Raw genomic sequence first — 23229 nt, 5'->3', positions numbered from 1 at the left:
TATCTCATTGCCAAATGTTTTTTAAAAAAAAATTGATTCCACCACCCACGGCGACAAAAGCAAAGACCGGCCTTCTCTCTTTCACACATCACCAAAAAAAAAGTCTTGATCATTTTTTATAATATTCAATTACGTAATAATAAAAAATAAAAAAAGATTTCATATTCCATATCTTCTCTGCGGTATATTTATTGTGAATCCACTCCTAATAATCCTAAAAAGCCCGAATACCCCTCGGGCGGCTCAACACGCTGACAATCGCGAAAACCCTCCCTCCGGCTAACATGCGCCGATCTCTTATCCTGCGCGGCACAACTACAACACCAACAATATAATAATAATAATCGCTCCTCCGTTAAAAAGAAAATAACTGACCATGGCGTCGCTGCCGAAAGTGGAGCCCTTCCTCGGCAGTGGAAACGACACCGGAGCAGCGTTCGTCCTCGAATCCAAAGGTAATAAAGAAAAACGACAATAATAATGAATTCGTAATATTATTATTATTATATTTTTATGGATGGATATTTCAGGCGAGTGGTGACACGCGGGGTTTCATTTGACGACGGCGATAGTGGGGCCCACGATCCTTCGACACCGTTCCACCGGCCATTATCCCGAAACCCAACTCTTCCACTGCTTGAAACAAGAGATAGAGACCAGTCTTGTGTTTCATACACATCTCCTTTAACGCCTTCATTTGATTTGCCGTCAAATTTGTTGTTGGAGCCGAGCCTTCAAAACCGTCTTGGACTATCTCCCATGCGTCTTGAGCATCAAGCAATGTCCGCATTTGAATAGTCCAATTGTCATAGTTCGACTTTGTAAGTCGTGGCAGCGGAATTTGACCTAACGATGTACTCTCGGAATTCATCTTGCGTCTGATACAATTTGAAAATTATAAAGTGTTTCTAGAAGGAAGAGGGAATGAGATTTTTAGAGGAATTTCATTCACAAAACTTGAACAACTAGAAACACTTTATTTATATAGCCTCAGAGCATCAAGAGCAGACCAAATAAAAAAAAAGTACACAATATAACAGAATATGAGAGAGAGAGAGAGAGAGAGGCGGTTATAACTGTTTGTATTATTGACTGAATGAATGACTGAATGAGTACAGTTACAACAACGTTGAGTACATAAATACTGACTTGAGCTTAATGCACAGCCGTTCATCTATAACTAACAACAATCTAACGGCTGTGACTTAAGCTGTACGCTATACTCTAATACACCCCCTCAAACTAAACATGAGTTGTCATGTTGAGTTTGGAGCTTAGAAACGCAAAATGGGGTATCGTCAATGGCTTGGTAAACATATCTGCAACCTGTTCTGTGGTCGGCACATAACGTACTTCAACAACCTTCTGAGCCACCTTTTCTCTGATGAAATGCACATCCACTTCTATGTGCTTGGTGCGGGCATGGAAAACAGGATTTGAGGCTAACGACGTTGCACCTGTGTTATCACACCATATGACGGAAGGCCCTTGTGCTAATGCCACACCAAGCTTAGTGAACAGGGCACGCAACCAGACTAGTTCTGACGTAGCTAATGCCAGGGCTCGATATTCAGACTCAGTTGAGCTTCGTGCAACAACATCTTGCTTCTTAGTTAACCACATGATGAGAGTGTTTCCAAGAAACACACATAGCCCACCTGTAGAGCGTCGATCATCTAGATTTCCTACCCAATCTGCATCAGTAAACGCATACAATTGAAGAGTGGGAGCAGCTGTGAAGCGCAGACCATAGTGTTGAGTGCCAGCCAAATATCTTAGAAGCCTTTTACACGCGGTCCAGTGTTTTACTGTAGGAGACTGAAGAAATTGGCTAAGCCTGTTCACAGCATAGGCTATATCCGGTCGAGTCATAGTTAGGTACTGCAGAGAACCAATAGTACTTCTATAAAGAGAGACTTGATCAAAAGCTTCACTGTCCCTTTTATGAAGTTTATGACTAGGACACATGGGTGTAGGACTTGGATTAGCACCAGCCATGTTAATCTTGATGAGCAGATCTCTCACATACTTCTTCTGTGTCAGACTCATGCCATGTGCAGTCCTGGTTGCTTCAAAGCCAAGAAAGAAACTGATAGACCCTAGGCTCTTTAGCGTGAAGGTTTTATCCAAATCAGATATTGCCTTTGAGATCAGAGCCGGGTCATTACCCATAACCAAGATGTCATCTACATAAACAAGCAGGAAAATACACTTTCCTCCATGTTTGTAGATAAACAGTGATGAGTTTGAGGTTGAATTGATGAATCCCCACTGAAGCAATGCTGAACTGAGTTGGTCATACCAGGCTCTAGGAGCTTGCTTCAAGCCATAAAGCGCTTTGTGAAGTTTGCAGACATGCAGTGGTTTGGATGAGTCTTCATATCCTTCTGGTTGAGTGACATAGACCTCTTCATGAAGCACTCCATTGAGAAAAGCATTGTTAATGTCAACCTGCTTGATATCCCACTGGAAAGTAACTACCAGTGTGAAGATAACCTTCAGTGTAGCTGGTTTGATCACAGGGCTGAAAGTCTCAAAGAAGTCAACACCAGCTGTTTGCTCAAACCCTCGGGCTACCAAGCGAGCTTTAAGCTTGTTCAACATTCCATCAGCATTCTGCTTGGCCTTGAAAATCCACTTTGTACTTACAACAGATGGAGCTTGAGAGGCTGGGACCAGTGACCAAGTCTTGTTATCCTGCAAGGCTTTGAACTCTACATCCATAGCAGCCCTCCACCCGGGATTGGTTAGTGCTTCACTGACAGTATGTGGTTCATCATCTATCCCATTACATAGAGGTAATTCAACATTAAAGACCCTAGGTCTAGATATTCCTGCTTTTGAACGAGTTGTCATGTTATGAGTGTTAAGGGATTGGTGTTGAATGACCGGATTTTGAAGGGACTGTTGGGTTGGTAAGTGCTGAGAAGAATAATTTTGAGGTGATATGGGTAAGACACTCTGAATTTGTGGTCCATGAGGAGAGTTGTGCTGCTGAGTGGGATGATCAGCTATCTGAGATGAACTAGGAGATGTACTGGAAGTTGATTGATCAGGGGAAATACTTGAGAGTGACTGACTAGATGTGTTTTGAGTTGTGGGTGGGTTGGTTCTAGAGATCTGAGGTAAAGGCAAGGGAGAGACACAGGTATGACTGGTGGACACAAGTTGACTTGATGAAAACATTTCTTGGTAAGGAAAATGTGACTCATTGAACATGACTGACCGAGAAATGTAGACTCTACCTGAGCTATGTAGACATCTATAACCCCTGTGAGCTGGACTGTACCCAAGAAAAACACATAAGGAAGACTTGAATATGAATTTGTGTTGATTATAAGGACACGGATAAGGAAAGCAAGCCACACCAAACACTTTGAGAAAATTAAAATCTGGTGGTCTTTTAAACAGCAATTGGAAATGACTTTTGAACTGAAGAATTTTTTATGGAATCCTGTTTATAGTATAGACAGCTGTGACAAAACCATCCCACCAGAATTTATAAGGCATTTTGGCTTGAGAAAACAGTGTGAGACCCATTTCTGTGATGTGCAAGTGTTTTCTTTCAGCCTTGCCATTTTGTTGATGAGTGTGAGGACATGATTTTCTGGAAACAATGCCTAAGTGGCTGAGTAGTGGTCCAAGAGGCATGTACTCACCCCCCCCCCCCCAGTCACTTCGAAAGGCTTTTATTTTTGTGGCAAATTGTCTTTCTACATATGTGTTGAAACGTGTGAAGCAAGTTAGAACTTCTGATTTTGTTTTCAGAGGGAAAATCCAAGTGAAACGTGTAAAATCATCAACAAAATGGACATAATATCTGTAACCGTCCACAGAAATATCAGGAGAGAGTCCCCAAAGATCAGAGATAACAAGATCAAAAAGAGCTGTGGATTTTGTGATTAAAGGAGTAAAATTGAATTGATGCAGTTTGGCAACATTACAGTCATTACAAAAATTCAACTTTGACAATGTTTGAGTACACTTTACACTTTTCAGAACATGACTCAAGATATCTTTTGATGGATGACCTAACCTTCTATGCCATGTGTTTACATCAGCTGTGTGAGCATTATTGGACTCAGTAGTACAAACAAGACTCTGACCCTGACTTGGTACAATAATATCATACTCTCTACAACTACATTGGTTTATCGATGTACAACACCTATGACTTGGACTACAATCAGAAAACAGAACACCACTTAGAGACGACACAAAGGCTTGAAGTTTTGGTTTGAGAGGCAATTCAATCTTTGAGATATCGAGTTGATACAAACCATCCTTAATTCCTGCCACCAGAAGAACTCTCTTCGAATCCTTGTCCTTGATAAGACAACGATCATGATAGCATTCAATCAGAATTTTGTTATCCTTGGTGAATTTTGATATACTGATCAGGTTTTTAGTTATGTGAGGAACATGAAGGATATTGTTTAAAAGCAGGTTATCTTGTTTGGTCTTTAGATGTGAACTACCAATATGTAAAATAGGAAGAGACGTACCATTACCAACTACGAGCTTGTTCTTGCCTTTATAGTCAGAGTTGATGCTGAGGTTGCTTAGATCAGAAGTCACATGATGAGTGGCACCACTGTCTAGAAACCAGTCTTGAGAGGCCTCTTCATCTTGACCTGACGCCGTGTAGACACGAGGTTGCTGCTGTGACTGAGGTGAGTTTGCTGAGTTCTGACTCTGCTGCGGAGTAGATCCTTGGAGCTGGAGGTTAAACCTGTGGAAGCATTTGAAAGCCAGGTGACCTATGCGGCCACACAGTTGACACACCGGCCTTGAGTTGCTGTTGGAGTAGCGTCCTCTATTTCATCTTCCACGACCTCTTCCTCGCTTGCCTCTACCATTGTTTCCTCTCTCACTACCGCGATGTGCGAGATTTGCCATTGGTGTGAGGTCAGCTATGGCTGAGGAGTTGAGTGCTTCAATTCTCATCTCTTGAGATTGAAGAGCAAACTGAACCTCTAATAGACTGAGATCATCAGATCTACTAGTCAGATTGACTACAACTGACTCATACTCGGATCCAAGGCCACCAAGGATGTATAGCACCAGATCATCATCCTTGATTGCTGATCCAGAGTAGCTTAGATTGTCTGCAATTCCTTTCATCTTGAGAATGAATTCATCGATACTCATGCTTCCTTTCTACGTAGTCTGAAGTAAGAGACGTAGTTGAAGAACTCTTGCTTTCGAGGTTGTCTGAAAGATCTGGCCAAGAGTTGACCAGACATCTGAAGATCTGAGGCACCGATTGACATGTCCAAGCAGGCTCTCCGAGATCGAAGCAAATAGCCAGCTCAAGAGAAATTGATCATGACGAAGCTAGATTGCATACTCTGGATTAGGAATTCTAGTTGCAGCACCAGTTGAATCAGTCGAATTGAGAAATTGAGGCGGAACAGGTATTGATCCAAATAAGAAACCTTCAAGTCCATGAGCGCGTGTGGTTGACAGAACCTGAGAACTCCATAATTGGAAATTGTTGCGATCCAATCGGAGCGTCAAAGGATTCATATGAGGAACATAGTTCTGATACGCTTGGATCGGATTTGTCGAGCTTTGAACTTGTGGATCGGTGTACATCTGAGGTATGGATTGATTCGCCATTGACGTAGCTTGAATTGCGATCGAAAATCTAGATCTGTTTGAGTACTAGCTCTGATACCATAACAGAATATGAGATAGAGAGAGAGAGAGAGAGAGAGAGAGAGAGAGAGAGAGAGAGAGAGCGAGATTCAGGGGCGGTTATAACTGTTTGTATTATTGACTGAATGAATGACTGAATGAGTACAGTTACAACAACGCTGAGTATATAAATACTGACTTGAGCTTAATGCACAACCGTTCATCTGTAACTAACAACAATCTAACGGCTGTGACTTAAGCTGTACGCTATACTCTAATACAATAACTGCAAATAAAAGCAATTTACAAATTACAATACTACATTTATTCATGACCACTAGTCACTAAAACGGTCGTATCTCTCTTTCCACTAAAGTCCAAACGGACTGAAACCTCCGGAATTAAAACGTAGAATTAAAGGGCTTTAAATTGGTATATTATATGCTCGAATACATGAACGTTTCTCGTCTACGAAGTGCATTTAATGTTGGCTGGTATTCCAGAATTTTTTTAGTTTATTGCGACAGAATAAACTAAACTGTATGTAACAATAGAAATATCCAAACATAGAGACGAAAAGAGAAAAGGATTCAAAAAGAGCAAAAAAATTCAAAAATATGTGAAATGCCGTTTGGAGGCCTAAAAAATGGAAATTGGTCGAAAAAATTTGACGCGGCATTTCAATTCAAAATGCATTAAGAAAACATCAATATCCGAGAATAGTGCGAATAAAATCCCAATAAAGAACGTACTTATTAAAATGCAGCCACTAATAAGCATGAAATAAAACCAGAAAATCAAAGCTTCGACAACTTAGTAGTTGCCATTATGTTCTTAAGCTCTACCTCAAATCTATCCATGGCTGGCTCCGGCAAGCTTATCTCCGCAGCAATGCATTCACTTGCATCAAAATTTCTGTATTTTGAAAAGTAGCAAACCTGGGACTGCTTGATCACTGGCCCTGCATGAACCGGAAGACCCCATCCAAAATCAATGTCTCCGAAAAACCTTACGTCTGAAACTAGAAGCACACCATTTCCTTCGGCATGGAAATCTGCTAACATTTGGTTCGATTCCTTCATAGACCGAAAGTAGTCGCTGGTCATCATGTTTTTTGCCGATTGAACAAGCTCCACAGCGTACGCCAGCGGTTTCTCGCACATATGCTTAGATTTTGACATTGCATATGGGACACAAACAGCATTACCGTAGTACCCTGGAGGAATATTTGTACTATACAACATTCATCAGTAGTTGAGCGTTGCTTGAATATTGAATATTAAAATAAGAGGGAAAAAAAACTAATTATAGTGAACCATTTAAGATATTAACTTTTAAACAGAATTAACCATTTACGATATTAACTTTTAATGCTAATGTCGTTAATTTTAGTAGAGGTAACTGGTTATTTGTGACTTTAGTGATCATTGTATTTGTTTTATCAACAGTGACGTGTCTTTTTAGGTCGTTGCTTGTCTATATTATTTCTGAAAGTTATCTTGAAAATTTTAAAAATTATGCCTTTTAGCATATTTGAAAATTTGGGTTAAAGAAAAAAGAGTTTGACTCCAAGCGTAAGGTGTATGAGGGCAAAGCAATAATGTCTGGATGCTGGAAAAATAACTAATACATAAGAATAGTTATTTTACAAAGTGCTCGACTTTCAAGGGATTTGGACACAGATATTACTAAATTCATGTCAATTTACTAAAATCTCAAATTTAAAATTTGAAAGTTCTATTACTAAATGAGTTGTGTCACAAAATTTGTGATAGTTTAGTCACGAAATACAGAATTTCATGATAGTTTAGTCACAAAATTTGTATTTCGTTAACGATTTCAAAATAAGAAAAAGTTCACGAAGTCATATTTTTGCAAGAAAGAACTTCTCTCCTCATTTTAGATATAGAAGTGTCAAATTTTAAGTTTTGGTTCATTATCGTAAAGTGGTAAAAGACATGAGTTTATTAATACATTTATGTCAAAATTTCCCAACTTTTTTTAATTCATTTAAAGAGATAGTCCTTTGATTAATTAATTGCAAAATCATATTGTTTTCCTGCTATTTCTAATACTTTGGGCTAGTATAATTTATATATTAATAAATGATTTTTAAATTAGGTGTGATCTTTAATTGATCAATTAGTTGTGATCAATAGGTAAATTGGGGATTTTATTACGCATATCATCTTCATTTTCATGAAAGTTCAACAATTACGCATTAAAATTTCAAAAATATGTACATATACAAAGTTTTGTGGTTTGTGAGTAGACTTACTTATATTTCTTGTCGCGAGCACTAACTGCAATGGTAACAAGCACAGGGTATTCGGGGTCCCTGTTCCAAGCTCGAACAAGACATTTCCATAAGCAGGCCGTTAGAAGCTCGTAAGATGTGGATCTCGCGAGGTGTTGTGGGAGATCTCTGCGAATGCTTTTAACGAAATCGGAGCTTATGAGAAACGACCGTTGTACAATATGATGTGTCTCATTCATGACTAAAGTCATGGGTATGTCTTGGTTCTCATGTGTGATTCGAGGTGCTTCTTGGGTGTAAAACAGCTCTCGTTCCCAAACGGGAAGAATAGAAGGAACATTGGCGCCGCGAGCTATCTCTGCCACGGCCTGAAGGAATTGTGCCAACCCTACTCCGTCACACATTGTGTGGTTGAGCCTTACTGCAAAAATAAAACCTCCACACAGCAACCGAGTCACCTGAGAAGATCAGAGAAATAGAATTTATGATGTATGCCGGGTTATAGGAAACACTGGAAATAAACAGGATTAGAGAGGCCACTAGAGTTTAATTTTTATTTTTTCATAACTGAACGGGAAAGAAAAAGATACATGGTATTAATTTGCGAGGCATTGATATATGAAATTACGATTACAAAAATAAAATAATAAATAATAAAAAATAAAAATAAAAGATATAAACGAATAAAAGCATGGATATATTCCAAATAGAAGAGCAGCATCAAAATTCCAAAACTAGAAAAATTTCCGGTAAATAGAAAAAAGTTGGTTTGGAGTCCAAAACAACGGAATTCAATCGAAAAAGTTGGTAATTTTGCGCTGCGCTGTTTCAAAATTAACTTAAATGCTCCTATGATAAATAGATCAGTTTGAACGTATAATTTTAGGATAATTGTATTTCATTTTCGTTTCGTGTAATACGTTAAATAATTCACATTTTCGAATATCTGCAAAATAAAATACTTCTTTTAAACCATGCATTCTTCCCTCATTTATAAATTAATGTGAATTTAAGCTCTTAACTTCTTTAATTTACGTATTTAAGCTCTTTACTTAAATATAATAATAACATTTACGTATTTAAGCTCTTAACTTCTTTAATTTAATCTTTAGTTTCTCTCTCAATGGGTATCATGTGTCATGCAGCAAAATACTCAAAGTTTGGTACAAATTTCAGATTGCGAAAAGTAGTTTCGCGTAAAAATTTGATTTGTTAAGAGAAAATGTATAATTTTGCAGGATATTTTAAATAGTAGGGTTTATTTTGTAGCTTACACAAAATTTTAAGAAAAATAACTTCAACTAAGTCACATGAAACGTTTGGATTAAAAAAAGAAATCAGAAGTCTTAATTAATATTTAGTATTAAAGTGTAAGCCGTTAGATGGCAGCTAGAGATAATGAACGGCTCAGATGAAGCCGCAAGAAATGTATTTATATTTCAGCTAACAGAATTAGTTAGTTGTTCAGTCAAAGCAATCAATCAGTCATTGACCAGTCTCTCTCTCTCTCTCTCGCTCTCTCTCTCTCTCTCTCTATCTCAGATCTAGTTCTTTTTGATATGGTATCAGAGCCTAGGCTCATTGACTGAATCAGTTCACATTTTCAATGGCGTCATCGGAAAACACCACGGCGTCACCAACAATTAGCGATCCTCGGCTTCAAGCTCTGGCGGATCAAGTCAAATTGTACCAGAATGTGGTTCCACACATCAATCCTCTCAGTCTTCGACTTGACCGGAACAATTTCCAGTTCTGGAGCACACAAGTCCTATCTACAGCGCGAGCTCACGGACTCGAAGGTTTTCTACTCGGAACTCTTGCGTGTCCGCCTCAAATGCTGAGCACAACCGACAACAATGGCAGTGCGAGTCTAATTCCAAATCCAGAGTATGTGCTCTGGCTTCGACACGATCAATTCCTTCTGAGTTGGCTCTTCGCCTCCATCTCAGAAGGAATGCTAGGTCATGTCAATCGATGTCTCACCTCCGCCGAAGTCTGGTCAACGCTGAGCCAGATCTTTCAAACGATGTCGAAGGCTCGAGTTCTTCAACTCCGATTCACACTTCAGACGACAAAGAAAGGCAATCTCAGCGTCAATGAATTCATTCTCAAGATGAAGACAATCGCAGATGATCTCAGCTGCGCCGGTGCTCCAGTCCAAAATGATGACCTAATCCTCTACATCCTCGGAGGTCTCAGTCCTGAATACGAGTCAGTGGTGGTAAACCTAACCAGCAGATCGGAAACTCCGTCTCTGCCTGAGCTTCAATTGGCGCTCCAATCGCAAGAAATGAGAATTGAGTCACAGAATTCGAATTCAAGCTCAGAAACCTACTCGAATCCATCAGCAAACTTGGCATTTCGTGGAAGGGGACAAAATGGCGGCCGCGGAGCTCGAGGACGCAATCGCGGTGGAAGAGGTGGTCGTAGCAACAACAGCAACCGCCCTGTGTGTCAACTCTGTGGTAGAGTTGGACACCTAGTCACAAAATGCTTTCATCGCTTCGATGTGCATTTCAGCGGCATTGCTCCACAACCTCAGAACACGTCTGCACAGAATCAGCCACAACAGAGCTCCCAAGCCTACACTGCATCAACACATGAAGAACAACCAAGTCAAGAGTGGTACCTGGACAGTGGAGCGACTAATCACATCACCTCTGACGCCTCAAACATTGCCACTCAGTCGGACTACAAGGGCAAGAACAAGCTCACTGTAGGTAATGGAACTTCTCTACCTATACTACACATTGGTGACTCGTCCTTGAAAATAAATCATGGTAATCTGCTTTTGAAAAACATCCTACATGTCCCTAACATAACCAAGAATTTACTCAGTATTTCCCAATTCACTAGAGACAATAATGTACTGATTGAATTCTATGCTGATAAATGCCTGATCAAGGACATGGCTTCGATGAGAGTCCTGCTGGCTGCAGCTCTTAAAGATGGTCTATATCAGCTAGATATCTCTCGGCTCGTAGTCTCTCTCAAGCCAAGATTTCAAGCCCTTGTGACCAAACTTGATGGCCACTTGTTTTCTGTTTGTGATAAGTCCTGTAATGTTGTTTGTAGTGTACCTAAAACTCTGTCAAATTCTTGTTCACAGTCTAGTTGTAGTGTACCAAAAACTGAGTCTTCTCAAGAACCATGTGCAAAGTCTTTTGTGTGTGAAACTGTGTCAAATAGGTCTAGTACCTCTGATGCTCAAATTTGGCACAGAAGGTTAGGACATGTACCAAAGGATATTGTCAATTGTGTCTTGAAATCTGTACACAGCAATTTGTCAATGAATAAAGATTTTTTCTGCTCTGACTGTGTCATTGGAAAAATGCATCAATTTAGTTTCAAATCTGTTCCAACACACACAACAAAACCGTTTGATCTTGTACACTCAGATATCTGGGGACCCTCACCAGATATTGCACAAAATGGATACAGGTACTACATACATTTTGTAGATGATCTCACCAGATACACTTGGATTTATCCTTTACACACCAAGTCAGAAACAAAAGCCATCCTTCTCAAGTTCATAACATACATTGAGAGACAATTCAGTACCAAAATAAAAGCTTTTCAAACCGATTGGGGTGGAGAATATCGACCCTTATTACCCATTTTCTCAAACCTTGGAATAGACTTCAGACACCCTTGTCCACATACTCACCAACAACAAGGAAAAGCTGAAAGAAAGCATCAACACATCACTGAAATGGGATTGACATTTCTGTCAACAGCCAAACTACCATATAGCTTTTGGTGGGATGCTTTTGTAAGTGCTGTGTACACCATAAACAGAATACCATCTCATACTCTCAACCTCAAAACCCCTTTTGAACTTCTTTACAATCAAAAACCTAACTTCAAATTCCTCAAAGTGTTTGGGAGTGCCTGTTATCCTTTTTTGAGACCGTACAACTCAAATAAATTTCGCTTCAAATCTGATTTATGTGTGTTCATAGGCTACAGTCCTTCTCATCGTGGTTATAGGTGTCTTCACTCTAGTGGTCGAGTTTATATCTCCAGGTCTGTAGTTTTCAATGAGTCTCATTTTCCCTACATTGAGTTGTTTTCTCAAAACAGTAAATCTGAAGGTGTGTCAAACACAATCACAGTCTCTGGTGTTCACATGGCCTCAAGTATAGTCACAATTGCACAGACCAAATACCCCACAAAATACCAACTCCCAAGCCACAGATCTTTCCCACCACACACAAAACAGCTCACAAAATAGCCCTGCCACAGACACCTCCAACACATCACAGACCATACACACTTCCTCAGATCAAAATCTCACCACCTTACCAAGCCCAAGACCTAGCTCACCTCTACAGATTATTCTACCCATCAGACCACAAAGTGCCTCTTCCTCTCATACACCTCCTCATTTGCAAGCCATACCATCAAGCAACACCCACACCATGACCACACGGTCAAAAGCAGATATAACCAAACCAAAGATTTTCAATGTAGAGTCACAAATGAGCAGTATAATAGAGGAACCATTATCTGTAAGTGAAGCTTTGTCTAACAAGCAGTGGAAAGCTGCTATGGATGTTGAGTTTAATGCCCTGCAGGACAATGGAACATGGTCACTGGTCCCTCAAGATCAAGCCACCAACATAGTCTCCAACAAGTGGATCTTCAAAGTAAAACAGAACTCGGATGGCTCAATCAACAAACTCAAAGCACGACTAGTGGCACGAGGCTTTGAACAAACCGACTTCTTTGAAACCTTCAGTCCAGTAGTTAAGCCGGCAACGCTCAAAGTCATCTTCATACTCGCAGTGACTTTTCAGTGGGACATTCAACAGGTGGATGTAAACAACGCTTTCCTCAACGGCGTACTCAATGAGGAAGTGTACACTTATCAACCTGAAGGCTATGAAGATCCAAAGCATCCAACACATGTGTGCAAACTTCACAAGGCGTTGTACGGACTTAAACAAGCCCCGAGGGCGTGGTATGAACAGCTCAGCAAGACTCTACTGCTATGGGGATTCAAGAACTCAACATCCGACAGTTCATTTTTCATCTACAAGACTGACTCCACATGCATCTATCTTCTAGTGTATGTGGATGACATTCTTGTGACTGGCAACAATCCCACACTTATCAACAAAGCTATATCTGATCTCGACAAGTCCTTCAAACTGAAGAGTCTAGGATCAGTTAGCTACTTTCTGGGATTTGAAGCGACCAGGGACAAAGATGGACTCAACCTGACTCAGCGTAAATACCTGCGAGATCTACTGAAAAAGACAAACATGACACACTCAAGTGCCACTCCAACACCTATGTGTCCAAGCACAAAGCTCAGCAAGGACGATGGAGAGCTGTTTGAGCATGTGTCACTCTATCAGAGCACAGTTGGCTCACTCTAATATCTGACCATGACAAGACCAGACATAGCCTTTATAGTCAACAAATTGAGCCAGTACCTGCAAGCCCCTACTGAAAAGCACTGGACAGCGTGCAAAAGGCTACTCAGGTATCTTGCTGGTACACAACACTATGGACTCAGATTCAGGGCAGCAAATTCAATGACTCTGAGTGCATACTCTGATGCTGACTGGGGTAACAACCTGGATGATCGGAGGTCAACAAGTGGTGTTTGTGTTTACTTGGGTCCCAATCTTATTTCTTGGTCTTCAAAGAAACAAGAAGTAGTAGCCAGAAGCTCCACAGAGTCAGAGTACAGAGCTTTGTCCACAGCTGCCTGCGAAATTATCTGGCTAAAGATGCTTTTCGATGAGTTAGGTGTAGAACTCAATTCGAATCCTCCAGTGATATGGTGCGACAATAAAGGAGCTGCCTCACTGGCCTCAAACCCAGTGTTCCACGCCAGAACGAAACACATAGAAGTCGATGCTCACTTCATTCGAGAGAAGGTGCTAGCCAAGACAGTAGAGGTCTGTTACGTGCCCACCACGGAACAGATAGCTGATATTTTTACCAAGCCGCTTCATCAACCTCAGTTCAAATTTCTGACTGCCAAACTCAACATGCTTACCCACGTCTAGTTTGAGAGGGCGTATTAAAGTGTAAGCTGTTAGATGGCAGCTAGAGATAATGAACGGCTCAGATGAAGCCGCAAGAAATGTATTTATATTTCAGCTAACAGAATTAGTTAGTTGTTCAATCAAAGCAATCAATCAATCATTGACCAGTCTATCTCTCTCTCTCGCTCTCTCTCTCTATCTCAGATCTAGTTCTTTTTTATATTTAGTTATTAATTATTGGAATATTTTTGTTTTATCTCTCTCTCTCTCTCTCTCTCTCTCTCTCTCTCTCTCTCTCTCTCTCTCTCTCTCCAAATCTGTTTCTTCATATACAATCTGAGTCTTACAAGATAATCGTTTCATATGCAATTTGTTATTAATGCATATATTGAATTTTTAGTACATGGATGGATTCAGCGAATCTGATTCGTCTCATTCATCGACCGAAGAAGATCAGAAGATGAAGAAATTAAAAAAAATATCTCGAAGAAGAAGAGGAACAAAGTATCAAGGGTTTGGGATTTTTGGACAACAACTTGCAACCTAGATCTTGAAGCACGCCGATACACAGACTCTGGCTTTGACTATTCTTGTGATCTTGATATTGTGTGTTCTTATATATGGTAATTTTCTGTTTGAAATTTTTTATATTGTTCTTATTATTTTTGTTAATTTTGGTATATGTATGTAGATTTGTGTTAGTTTTAATATATACATATACATACATATTTATATATATATATATATATATATATATATATATATTTGTGTGTGTTAATTTCTGTTAATGTCGGTAAATTTAAGCGTTCTGGGAAATCTGAAATATATTAAATTCTAAAACGCTTAACGACAAGCGTGGTAGAAACATCAAATCTCTACAACGCTTAGTCATAAGCGTTGTAGAAACACAGAGATTCTACAACGCTTAGCTATAAACATTGTAGAAACACCCAGTTTCTACAACGCTTATGTTAAACGTTGTAGAATCTCTAGTTTCTACAACACTTATTTTAAGCGTTGTAGAAAGTGGGTTGCAGAATCCAACCTTTGTATTAGTGTTTGTTACAGAAATGTAACCTGAATAAATCTTAGAGACTATTATGTAACCTTCGAGCGCCACAATGACGAGTAAAAATCGCAGCAGAGAGATAACTTCATTGTTAATGGTGAGAGAGAGAGAGAATTAAGGAATAAAGGGTTATTAAATTTGACTCTGATCAACTCGTTCAATGTCTCGTTCTTTGTTTTAATTCTGAAATGTTTATAAATGGTATTTTGGATATTTGATCGTTGTTAATTTCTATTAATGGTTATTTCACAAAAATTAACAAAATATTGGCTATTTAGCAAAATTCATGTTTACAATTGGCTAGTTAAGTATAGATCACAATTTTTAATCCCTGCACTTCACGAAAAAGTATGCGTCACCCATATTTACAACTGTTAACCTTTTATAAAATATATATATATATATATATATATATATATATATATATATATATAATTATGTAATACAGCCATTAATTATCCTAAAAGTTAGAAATATTTACCTGCACCAATAGTATAGGACAACCAATAATATCATCAGATCCTGGTACATTGTGCAAAACCTCATCCAAATACTGATATGGAGATAGAATTGAATCCCCTAGTTGCTCGAGCGTAATTTCTGCTGAAGCTTCTAGAAATAACACTCCTTCACCGTTGCAATCCACAGAGAGTTTCTTGTTAGACCCTTCAATTAGCCTTCCAGCCAGAGGATAGTAGTAAACTAGTGCCTTAGCAAGGGCTTCTTTGATAACCCTAACTGGATCTTTACCGACCATCGATAGGTTATTCTTGTAGAAAAATACATTAGGAGTGTGAAACCGAAGGTCTATACTCTCATCTATGTCAGAGAGTGGCTTTAGCTCGTGTGGATTTAGCTTTGCAGGGGCAACTAGCTCCGGCTTACTCCTTGTCACTGTAAATGCTATCGATGATCCGATTTCTGTCATTTTCCCTTTTGGTGTTTTGTTTTTGTAAAAGTTGAAAAGGTGTTCTCTGCTATTTGCTTCAAGTGCTCTATGAAGCGAGTTTGGGTATGTAGAGATTGTTTGAAACTTGGAGAGACTATTATATGAAAACTTGAGAGATAGGAGAATGTTTTTTTCTTGATTATTTTACCATGTTGTTTGTCTGAATTTATAGCGTTTAAACTATTTTGAGAAGTCTCTACCAATGACCTGGCCTTTTAGAAACTGGAAGTAGACTACTGTACCTAATACAAAGGATTTAAGTATTACAAGGGTATTCTACCTTATAAATGATAATCTAGAAAGTACAAAAGCATACTACCTAATACAGATGACAATCTAGAAAGTTCATGTATTCCTTCTTTTTACTTAGAAAGGAGAAGTATATTACCAATTTAATCACAATCTAGAAGAATATGCTATAAAAAATTATATCTAAATAATTTCGACATGCCCTATAAAATGTACCTACTTAAAAATAAAGAGAGCAATTTACATGACAATTCCGTTTCTTATAGTTTCATATTGCTGTCACGATTGATTGGCGATTATTCTAGTTTGACAAAATTTCTTCCGAAATGTCCTACATTGTAATATACAAACTTTTGTAACGCTCGACTTGTAGATTTGAATAAAATAAATGAATTTTGTTTCAAATCAAATTTTTGTTGCGCATGAGACTTCGTTAAATTTTAAATGTCTTGAAAAAAAAATAATAATAAATATATTTAAGGTTGATGAAATTTCGGAATAAGGATATTCGAGTAAACACGATATTATTTTCCGAATAAAATTATTCGGAACATACTCGGAGACTTAATATCTCAAGAGTGAAAATAAATTCCAAAATCCCTTATATATATATTTACGACAACAAATAGAGTCATTACCGACGATTTTTTTCGTCGGTAATAACATCTTAGTCGTCGCTAAATCTATTTAGCAACGATATTAGTGACGATTATTATCGTTGCTACATGTCCATGCCTAAATATATTTAGCGACAAAATAATCGTCGCTACATATTTACCGATGACATTAGTGACGATAATGTCGTCTCGAAAAGTATAAACGAAGACATTTTTTAATTTTGTGAAATATAATTAGCGACGATTTAGTCGTCGCTACTTCGCGCGCAAAAAATTTTGCGCGCGATATAGCGACGGAATAGTCGTCGCTAATGACTTCACACATTACAAGAATTAGCGAAGACTTTGTCGTCGCTAATTATTAAGTTCTTATTTCTTTCGTTTATGAAATTCTAAAATGAAAAATCAAATAAAAACCAAATTATATTAACGAAATCAACTTATATATAAAATCCAGTTACGATTTCGATAAACAAGAAATATGTTAAAATACATGTTAATAATAATCTACTATACACAAAATATCTAATAAAAGACTAGCCGCGACCTTTGGGTCGTCGTCCTTTTTTTCCTCCGCCTCGACATGAAATGCTCTGCTGGCGCTGATACTCTGCAAGGCTCGGCGGAATAATGTGCTCATTAGCTGACTAACTCAGACCACCACGGTGGGAGGTCTGGCTACCGTTGGGAGTCGTCTTCTTGCCGCCCGTTGGAGTGTGGACGCCGACCGTCGGAGGCTGCTGGCTGTAGGTCGAAGGAGCCTACTGTGAACTCTGCAGAAATTGTGGCATAAACGAGCTCATGTTGAGGCCGGGCACCTGACTCTGTATTGTCTGGCGAACGAGGCGAGGGTCGACGTGAACACCTCCTACGAGATACATCCTGAATGCGATATTCCAGCCTCCGAACCCACTACAAGAAATACCACATTTAGCGACGAAACTATTAGCGACGACTTAATCGTCGCTAATCACCCTTTTAGCGACGATATTATCGTCGCTAATTTTTTGGTGCGAAAAATATTAAAGTTTGGCGGCAAAGATAATTAGTGACGAATTTATCGTCGCTAATTCTTTTTTGTCGTCGCTAAGTTCGCGGGAAAATAATTAGCGACGATAAATTCGTCGCTAATGATTTATGAATTCATTTAGCGACGATAATATCGTCGCTAATAATGTTGAATTAATTTCGAATTTTAAAGAGGGAAAAATCCCTCCAATTTAATTAAGACGAAAACATTTAGCGACGATTTTATCGTCGCTAAATATTTTTTTATCGTCACTATACAATTAGCGACGAAATAATCGTTGTTAAATGTTTTCGAATTTTGACGAATTTTAAAGAGGGAAAAATCCCTCCCATTAAATTAAAACGAAATGATTTAGCGACGATAAAATCATCGCTAAATATGTGAAATTTACTAATAGCGACGAACAAATCGTCGCTAAATGTCTGGCGATTTAAGTTCATTTAGCGACGAAATGTAGTCATTTAGCGACGATTTAGTCGTCGCTAGATGTCTTTAAATACCAGATCGCAACCCAGTTTCCCTCATTCGCTCCCAAACCCTAAATCGCCATCTTTTTCTCCTCTGGTTTCTCCGCTCCGCCGTGTGCCGCCGTGTGACCTCGTCCTCCCCGGTAAGTCTCTCTCTCCTCACTTCTCTCTCTCTCCTTACCTCTCTCTCTCTCCCATTGCAGCTCCTCCGCCGCGCTCCGCCACTACTCCGCCGCTCCGCCGCCGACACCGTAGCCACTTCCCCGCCGACGCCGTCCTTGGCCGCTTCCCCTTCTCTGGCCGCGCGCTCTCCCTCGCCGTGATCGCCGTCCTAAATGTGATGGATTATGAATTTTAATAATCGAACCACTGAGGTTGGATTTATTGTTAGTTTTAGGATGTTTCTATGCAGGTTTTAAAGTTAAAGGCTTGATGCCGGGTTGTTAAGTTTATAGGGGAGGTTCTGCCGAAATTTCGGTAGGATCGTGAAATTATAAAATAAAATCCGAAAACTACTAAATTTTGAAATGTTCAATCTATAGGTAAAATGAGTTATCCAAATAGGAATTGGATAATCGAGGACCAACGTTTAAGCGTTGAGTTTGCGGCTGGCATGACAGAGTTCATGGCAATGGCCCGACAACATGTAAATGTCGAAGGACGAGTTAAGTGTCCATGCAAGAGGTGTAACAACGTGTTGATGCAAAAAATTCCTGATATAGAGAATCATCTCTTTATCAGATGATGTAAGAGGAATTATACGAGGTGGAACTTTCACGGGGAGGAAGAAGATGACGTAATGCAGTATCAGACGGATTACAGAGGAGGAGGGATGTTTGATGCTGTACACGATATCTTAGATCACAACGATGTAGACGATTACGATGACAGTATTGACTCGAATGCAGAATACCAGAGTGGACAGTTCGATGACCTTTTCAGCGACCTGAACACAAAATTATGGCCGGGTTGTACGGAGTATTCGTCACTCTCATTTGTTGTCACGTTGATGCATTTGAAAGTGATGAACAAGTGGACGAATAAGTCGTTTGCTCAGCTACTGAAAGTATTGAAAAAATCTCATCCGATCGGCAACACGATTCCAGAGTCACACTATGAAGCAAAGGCGAAATTGCATCGATTTGGTATGGGTTACGAGTCGATTCACGTCTGCAAACACGATTGCGCATTGTTTTGGAAGGACAACGCCAATCTAGACGAGTGTCCAGTTTGTAATGAGAGCCGGTGGCTGAAGAAAGACGGTGGAAAAAAAGTAGCGCATAAAGTGTTGCGCTACTTTCCACTGAAAGATCGACTTAAGCGACTGTACGCGAGTCGGCACACAGCTCTAGAGATGCAGTGGCACGAGAATGAACGCATTAAGGAGGATGGTGTACTGCGACATCCTGCAGACGGAGCAACGTGTAAGGAGATCGACCGAAAATATCCCATGTTTGCGGCAGAACCGAGGAACGTCCGACTTGGACTTGCCGCCGATGGTTTCAACCCATTTGGTGACATGAGTTTATCGTACGGTATGTGGCCGGTAGTCTTGACTGCGTACAATTTACCGCCGTGGTTGTGCATGAAAACATCGTACTTGATGTTAACATTGCTTATACCAGGTCGTAGTGCGCCGGGAAAAGACATGGATGTTTTCTTACGACCACTGATTGATGAGCTGAAGGAATTGTGGGAAACCGGTGTTGTGTTGAGAGATGGTTCGACCGGTGAGCTATTCAGGTTGTTTTCTGTACTTCTATGGACGGTGAATGATTTTCCAGCGAGAAGCAGTTTGTCGGGATGGAGTGGTCAAGGGTACCTTGCTTGTCCGACGTGTAACAACGACACACCATCTTTCAAGGCTCGAAACAACATTGTTTACTACGATCATCGTCGATTCTTGCCGTTGTTACACCCGATGAGGAAGAGCAAACTGTATAAGGTACGGAATGAGAAACGACCACCACCAGTGAGAAAATCAGCGAGCGATATACTTCGACAATTGCGATTAGTGGGAGATGCAACCCCGGGGAAGCACCCTGACTTCGGCGGGAAGAAACGAAAGCGCGATGCGAGTGAGCTGAATTGGACAAAGAAAAGTATTTTCTTCGAGTTGCCGTATTGGTCGAGTCTTACGCTGAAGCATAACCTCGATGTAATGCATATAGAAAAGAATGTATGCGACAATCTTCTGGGTACCTTGCTGAACATCGAGGGGAAGACGAAAGACACAGATAAGGCGCGGTTGACTTTGGCGGACTGGAACACAAGGCACGAGCTTCATTTGTACCAAGAAGGAGATGGATGGATGAAACCGCCTTCGTCATACACTCTGACACCTTCAGAACGGAAGCGGTTTACTGAGTTCTTGAGATCTGTCAGATTTCCCGATGGTTTTGCGGGGAATTTGAAGAAGAATGTTACCGCGGATGGGAGGTTGACGGGTTTGAAGTCTCACGATTGTCACGTGATTATGCAGCGCCTATTGGCTCCTGCTATTCGTCCTTTTCTGGATCGAACAATTCGAGATGCCATAATAGAGCTCTGCAACTTCTTCAGACTAATTTGCTCTAGAACGCTGGTAATTTCAGACATTGAGAAGGCGCAAGAGGATGTGAAGCTTATATTGTGTAAGCTGGAACGAATTTTCCCGCCTGATTTCTTCACAATCATGGTTCATTTGGTAATGCATCTACCGGAGGAGGCAATTAACGGAGGTCCAGTTCATGTGCGGTGGATGTATCCATTTGAGAGATACCTTGGAACGCTCAAGAACTTTGTGCGTAATCGAGCTAGACCAGAGGGTTCATGCCGAAGCCTATGTTGTAGGACGAAGCATTGACATTCTGCTCAAGGTATCTAGAAGGCGTTGAGAATCGTTTAAACATGCCCCAACGAACAGACGCCGCGTCTAACTTTGAAGGTGTCGAACGGGAGTTATCGGTGTTTCAGTCATCAAGTTGTCGGCCTTACGGGAAGATGACCACGATACGCTTAGATGAGAATATACGATTGCTCGCTCAGTGGTACATTTTACGAAATTGTCTCGAAATTGACGATTTCATGACGTAAATGAGTGAAATAAATGAACTTGAATTATTTATACGAAGTGATGTATTAAATGAACATGAATTTTATTTCAGTGAACACATAGATCTCATGGAATTAAAGGTCGGCCAGATGTTGAAGAAGCGCATCGACTTGAGTTCCCAAAATGGTTTTGGGAAAAGGTATTTGACTAATTAACTCAAAGAATATGATTAACTCACTTTGACACTAACTGACTCGTTAATGGTTGTATGTAGGTATTTCGCATGAGCCAAGAGTATCCTCCGAATTATATGCATTGGCATTGGGACCACATTTCGCACCACAGACGTATCCGTGTTGTGTAGTGAACGGAGTTAAATTTATCTCCCGTCAACGTGATAGCAGAAGAACGATCAGAATAGCGGGGTATGTGTACCAAGTGAAGGAGGTCACGACTTCTACGGTCAAGTAGAAAACGTCATTGTCTTGACCTATCAGAACAATTGTCGTGTCGTCTTATTTCAATGTCGTTGGTTCGGTGACCAAGATCCTAGGAAAAGGACACGCAACGACAATAACTTGACAGGCGTGTATGTGGCAAAAGAATGGTACAAAGACGAGACATTTATTTTGGCAACTCAAGCGAAACAAGTTTTCTACTTGGAAGATAACTTGAATGGTCCTGATTGGCGAATCGTCGAAGAGTGTAATCATCGAAATGTGTGGGATCTTCCTGATATTGACCTCATTCTTGGTCAATCTTCGTCTTCAGTTCAGTTGTCAGTAGAACCGTCAGATTTAGATTCACTGTCGACGCGTCATCAGTCTGCGATACCAGAGCCCGTGAGCAACGACGCAGTGAACTTGGAAAATATTGAAGAAGAAGAGTTTATCGATGACAAAGAAACTGAGGACAAAGATTTGATGGAAGAAGATGATTTGTCAGACGACGATGATTGATAGTATATAACGTTTTTCATTTACTTACTAAATTAACTGATTTAAATCATTACGAATGCATAACTAAATAAATTTTGTTTTGAATTTCAGATGGCTGCGGCTACAGGAGCTGGAGGCGGGGATGACTTCTTAGCCCGTCTCCCGAATTATTGCCAGTCGGCGCCCGTACGTGATGGCGTTGAAGAAGAAGACGAGGATATCGAACCGGCCGTGCGTGGGCCGACGGTCGGGCTTCGATCTGAGCGTGCACGGCGCCCCGGGGTGAAGGAAGTCGTTATTTATAACGAGGAGTTTCAGTCGTTCTTGCAGCCAGAGCGCGAGATGGATCCGGATCTCGCGACGTTCGCGAACACGCTCGGGTTGGTCGTCCGAGACAAGATCTCGCCTACGGTCCCAAGGTGGACGAATGCGAACGTGGGGCTGGCGAAGGAGGCCGAGATCCGAGCAGCGATTCGAGACAAGTACAACATTCGAGTCGATGGTGATGCAACCGGGAAGAAGAAGGCGATTGTCGATGCGGCAATCATTCGAGACGCGAAGACTCGTCTCCACGATTGGAGGTATACCTTATGGTCATGGTTCGACATCGACTGCAAGAGCAGCGTACAGGTGGCGCGGTCGATGAAACCGAAGACCGTTAAGCTCGACACCAAATGGGAGACGCTGATACAACGATATACGAGCGATGAGTTTAAGGTAATCGAATAATTTACATTAATCGAATGTTTACCCTTTTATTAAACGATTTGTTATTTACGTGTACGTTTACTTATATTACAGGCCATACAAGCGAAGAACAAGGCGAATCGCGCGAAGAAGAAGACGAAGACTCGACAGGGGACGATGGGGTTCTCGACCCACCGCATGAAGAACGTAAGTTTTATGTTTATATGATACATCAAATCGTTAAAATTATCTAACACTTGAAGTTTTGTTTACATGCAGAAGAGCGC

General features: G+C 40.3%; 1 protein-coding gene across 1 annotated transcript; it reads right to left on the bottom strand.

The window, feature by feature from the left end:
- Window positions 1-6437: 6437 nt before the first annotated feature.
- LOC149405045 (alcohol acyl transferase 1 allele GSa-like) lies at window positions 6438-15899 on the bottom strand. The gene is made up of 3 exons (XM_089607753.1): window positions 15453-15899; window positions 7919-8355; window positions 6438-6873 (listed from the first exon to the last, which is right to left on the bottom strand). Exons 1-3 carry the CDS (start codon window positions 15897-15899, stop codon window positions 6438-6440), a joined length of 1320 nt encoding a protein of 439 aa, XP_089463879.1.
- Between the last annotated feature and the right edge of the window lie 7330 nt (window positions 15900-23229).

Source organism: Urtica dioica, chromosome 2, assembly GCF_054948205.1.
Source record: "Urtica dioica subsp. dioica isolate 48M chromosome 2, U.dioica_male_clone48M_v1_H2, whole genome shotgun sequence".
NCBI lineage: Eukaryota > Viridiplantae > Streptophyta > Magnoliopsida > Rosales > Urticaceae > Urtica > Urtica dioica.
Note: the sequence above shows the minus strand (reverse complement) of the source record. Positions and strands in the feature narration are given on the sequence as shown.

Coding starts and splice junctions, on each gene's coding strand:
- LOC149405045 (XM_089607753.1), bottom strand. CDS start 15,899: ATGACAGAAATCGGATCATCGATAGCATTTACAGTGACAAGGAGTAAG. Junction 8,356..15,452: donor GTCCTATACTATTGGTGCAG/GTAAATATTTCT, acceptor TGATCTTCTCAG/GTGACTCGGTTGCTGTGTGG. Junction 6,874..7,918: donor GCTCGCGACAAGAAATATAA/GTAAGTCTACTC, acceptor AATGTTGTATAG/TACAAATATTCCTCCAGGGT.